This window comes from Microcaecilia unicolor, chromosome 2 (assembly GCF_901765095.1).
Source record: "Microcaecilia unicolor chromosome 2, aMicUni1.1, whole genome shotgun sequence".
Taxonomy (NCBI): domain Eukaryota; kingdom Metazoa; phylum Chordata; class Amphibia; order Gymnophiona; family Siphonopidae; genus Microcaecilia; species Microcaecilia unicolor.
Window position 1 is genome coordinate 473749368 of NC_044032.1, and position 4319 is coordinate 473753686.

Consider the following 4319-nt stretch of genomic DNA (forward strand, 5'->3'; position numbering starts at 1 on the left):
TCTGGCCACTTATTTGGATACAAATAAGCTATATAAGTCAAGATATGGCCAAAATGTATTAGTGTATCTTGAAGAGGAGTCAGGTGCCTTCCAGGGGTAGAGTCTGAATTTAACCAAATACCTGTAATATTCTGCTGCTATCTAGACAAAGTTACCTCTATAAGGGCTCCTTTTACTAGGCCATGCTAGCGATTCTCCCTCAACAAATGCGACAAAATAGGAACTGAATGGGCTTCATCATATGTGCCGTGTAGGAATTGCTAGCATAACTTTAGTAAAAGGATCCCTAAGTGAACAGTATAAAAAGTTGTCCTTGTTTTTATAAGAATAACTTATTCATAAAGGTTTAGGGCTGCACAGACATTAGTCAGTGGTCCAGTTTAAAAGGTAGCTTAATATCTGCTTAAAGGTACATAGATATGCTGTACTTAAATCTTCATATGAATACAGTTCCCTCTGTAAGAATTTAAAAAAAAACATATTACACTGTTTTCTGGGTTTTCAGCTACAGAATTGTATTTGCACATATCAGTTGTTTTGCATATTCACACTAGAGAAACTCAGACTGTTTTCATGAGTTATAAATGTCACATTTTTCCTTCATGGTTAATTGATCAGCAGCTACCAGTTTAAAACTATGAATATGACGACACTCACTCAGCTCCTGCAGCTCATGCTAATACATTTTCTCTGGATCCAAGGTAAGATCACACCAATATTTGCAGGATAATAGTAAGGACCACATTTTTAATAGTACAGAGATTGGAATGCTTATGTCAGGTTCTCTAATGTAATATTAATTTAGTGTACTTTAATTAACAGTTTTAACCAGCTTCCTCAGGTGTCAGCCCCTCATTCAAGGCCCCTTCTCATAATAAAATGAACAAATATATCCTCTTCTAATATTAATAGTAACATGTTTAATAATTAATCTTTTAATCACACTAACCAGCTTACAACATTACTATTTTAATAAGTAAAGCTATAAATATTAGTACTTCATATAAGTAGTGACTTTGCATTAATAGTGTTAATACATTTCCTTTCTATTTATAGATTCCAGTGGAGAGATTGTGATGACTCAGACTCCAGAGTCCTTATCAGCATCTGTGGGGGACACAGTCACCATCAGCTGTAAAGCCAGTGAAAGTCTTTACGATATTAGTTATGATGTTAACATCTTATCCTGGTACCAACAGAAACCCAGACAGGCTCCCAAGCTTCTTATCGATCATGCTTCTATCCATGAAACTGGGATCCCAGAACGGTTCAAAGTGAGTGGTTCCGACACTGATTTCACTCTCACAATCAGCGAAGTTCAGGCTGAGGATGTTGCAGATTATTACTGTATGCAGGGTTATGAGCTCCCTTTCACACAGTGATATAGACCTGTACAAAAACCTTCCTATTACTTTTGTATAGCAGGCATTTGCACTGTACTGTCATTCATTTGTGATAGCACTATAGAAACATGAAGTAAAATTTAAAAATCAGAGAGATAAATTTTAACCAATGCTAATACAAGTGTTACTTTATTTATTTATTTATTGTGACCATTTGATATACTGCAAAAGGCCTAAACGTGATAGGCAACTAATCAGTTTGCAGACACAGAGAACAAAAAACAAAATAATGAGGCTGTTCCAAAGCATAACAAAGAGAGCAAAAAGAGGTTAAAACAAACTAGAGAGATTCAGGTGGCAATGGAAACGCATGTAGAAAAGAGGTGGTTTAAAAGGATTTGCTTAAAGACTGGGAGAGAGGGCAGATTCCTAATGTGAAGGGGAAAGTCATTCCAGAGTTTTGCACCAACATATCAAAAAGCTGAGTCATGGGAGGTAGAGAGATGAAGTTGAGCTGGTTGATAGCAAAACCAGAAGATTATTATCAGCAGAGCGGAGACACCAGAAAGGGGGGCATAGATGATGAGGAGGTTGTTGAAATAGGCTGGAGCAGAGGGAGACCTTGATTTATAAACCAGGAATAGAATTTTGAACTTGATGCAGTTTGAAATGGGCCACTAGTGTTCAGAAAGGAGAAGGTGGGGGGGGGGGGGGGGGGGTGACGTGGTCATAATAGTTGGCATTGTGGAGGAGCTTAACTGTTGTGGAATGGACTAATTGTTGGTGTTTCAGAGAATAAAGAGGTAGACCATCATAGAGAGAGCTGCAGTAGTTAAGATGGGAGATCAAAAGAGCCAGGATAAGCGGGCAATGAAGAGCTGACAGTCTTTGAAAGGAAGTGGGACTCCATCAAGTGAAGGGGGCGGGAGAGAGATGTTGTGGGAAGAGGGAAAGAAAATGGGTTCACATTTAGAGGAGTTAAAAAAAGAGGTTATTCTTAAGATAAGAAGAGACATGAGACAGACATGAATTGAGATGAGAGAGAGAAGAAGCATGATCTGAATGTTGTCTGCATAGCAGAACGGAGTGCAGGAATGTTCTTGAATAAGGAAGATATTAAAGAGGGTTGAGACCAGGGTGGAGCCTTGAGGGATCCCAGATAACAGGAGGAGTGAAGCAGCAGATGATTAAGCAGCACTGATAATAACGGCCGCTGAGGTAACTGGAGAACCAAGCAGGGATGGTGCCAGAAATGCTGATAGAGTGGAGGTGATGCTGAGGACAAAGCAATATTGGTTAGTGGATGCATGGATGAGGTCATGAAGATCCAGGAGAAGTGTTTCTGTGCTATGTGAGGAGCAAAAGTCAGATTGGTAGGGAAGGAGGACATTGCTATGTTCAATGCAATCAACTAGTTGTGTGTGAACAAATTTTTCCAAGGCTTTAGGGAAGAAAGAGAGGTCTGAGATGGGACAAAAACTAGAGGGCAAGGAGTGCTCTTCTTCTTCTCCATATTATTATTATTATTATTGTTGTTTTATTGTGGAAGTTTTTATTTGCTTTATTTTATCTCCATGCTTACCACTCCTCTTTTTCCAAAATTCTGGAAGGAAATTCCCTGACCTGTGCTTTTTCTTTCTCCTTCTTGGTGATCCTTGGAGTGTCTCCTTGGTCCCATGTTTAAGATCTCTGTTCTTCAAAGTCTAATGAAAAGATTCCCTCATTGCAAAATCATTTTTTTCTCTCCAGCAGGATCTGCACAAGGGATTTTAATGACCTTCATAGATGCTTCTGCAGATCTTTCTTCCTGTCCATAAACAGTAGATGGCGTGGACCACTGAGGCTATGGAACAACAAATATTGGGCCCAATACAGCATCCACAATTAGATTACTTGAGTGAAGGACCAGACATTGGTTTGCTTGGCTCCTTCAACCATTTTATAAAGCTACTGTGTAAGTGCTGTCAATTCAATAATGAGGCAATAGTTTAAACTTGGATTCATTTTGGAGTGGAAATTAACTACATGGAATTAAGGAGAATTAACTCTTTAATCTCTTGGGTAAAACAATATACTCAACAACTGTTACAATTATATCCACCTTTATTACATCTTTAAATATCATAAATCTAACAATTATTGTCTAAAATCCCAATATACCAATCATTCATGCATCCACTCACACAATCTTAAATCCCTAAAATCAGTGACAAAAGTATATCATTGCAGTGCCCAGAATAATTGTGTCACTCATAATTTCACCAAAAATTTTTTCAATAACAGTATTGTTAGGGAGCCTGTCAATTACACAGTCAATCAGAGAAAACTTTTCTTCATAAACATCTTCTCTTAATCCACTCGTAACCAGTCTTTAAGTTTCTCTGTTTATCAGATGTTGTTTTGCCTTTTAAAGATCAGTCCACTGCTCATATAACAGATCTCCACCACACCAGGCTCAGACCAGAGTCTTACTTTACAGCGTGAACCACTGCTGATTCACTGTTCTCTATTGTAACAGGCTTACACACAGTTTCTCTCACAGCGTGACTCCAATCTTCACAGAACTACTGCTGAATCTTTAATCAGTAATTCTTTCCTTCAACTTCATGCTGCTTCTCAGGAGCTATCATCTCATTTGCTCACTGAGGTAGTATTGTACAGACCCTTGTACAGACCCTACACGATCGTGTTTTGCAAAATGCGTCTTCAGGGGTCAGCAATCGGCTCTACAGGTGGCCAAACACTCAACAGTCATCGATGTGGATGTGCCGGTGGCAGCGTCTCAAAAGACGCCCACACATGCCATGCAATGATATATTTTTGTCACTGATTTTAGGGATTTAAGATTGTGTTAGTGGATGTATGAATGATTGGTATATTGGGATTTTAGACAATAATTGTTAGATTTATGATATTTAAAGATGTAATAAAGATGGATATAATTGTAACAGTTGTTGAGTATATTATAGAAATTTG

The 4319-nt window shown here is 38.3% G+C and overlaps 1 gene segment (V, D, J or C); it reads left to right on the forward strand.

Moving 5' to 3' along the window:
- The first annotated feature begins 611 nt into the window (after positions 1-611).
- LOC115462142 lies at positions 612-2217 on the forward strand. The segment is given in 3 exon segments: positions 612-701; positions 1057-1378; positions 2208-2217. Coding segments are annotated over 3 exon segments (396 nt in total).
- Positions 2218-4319: the final 2102 nt, after the last annotated feature.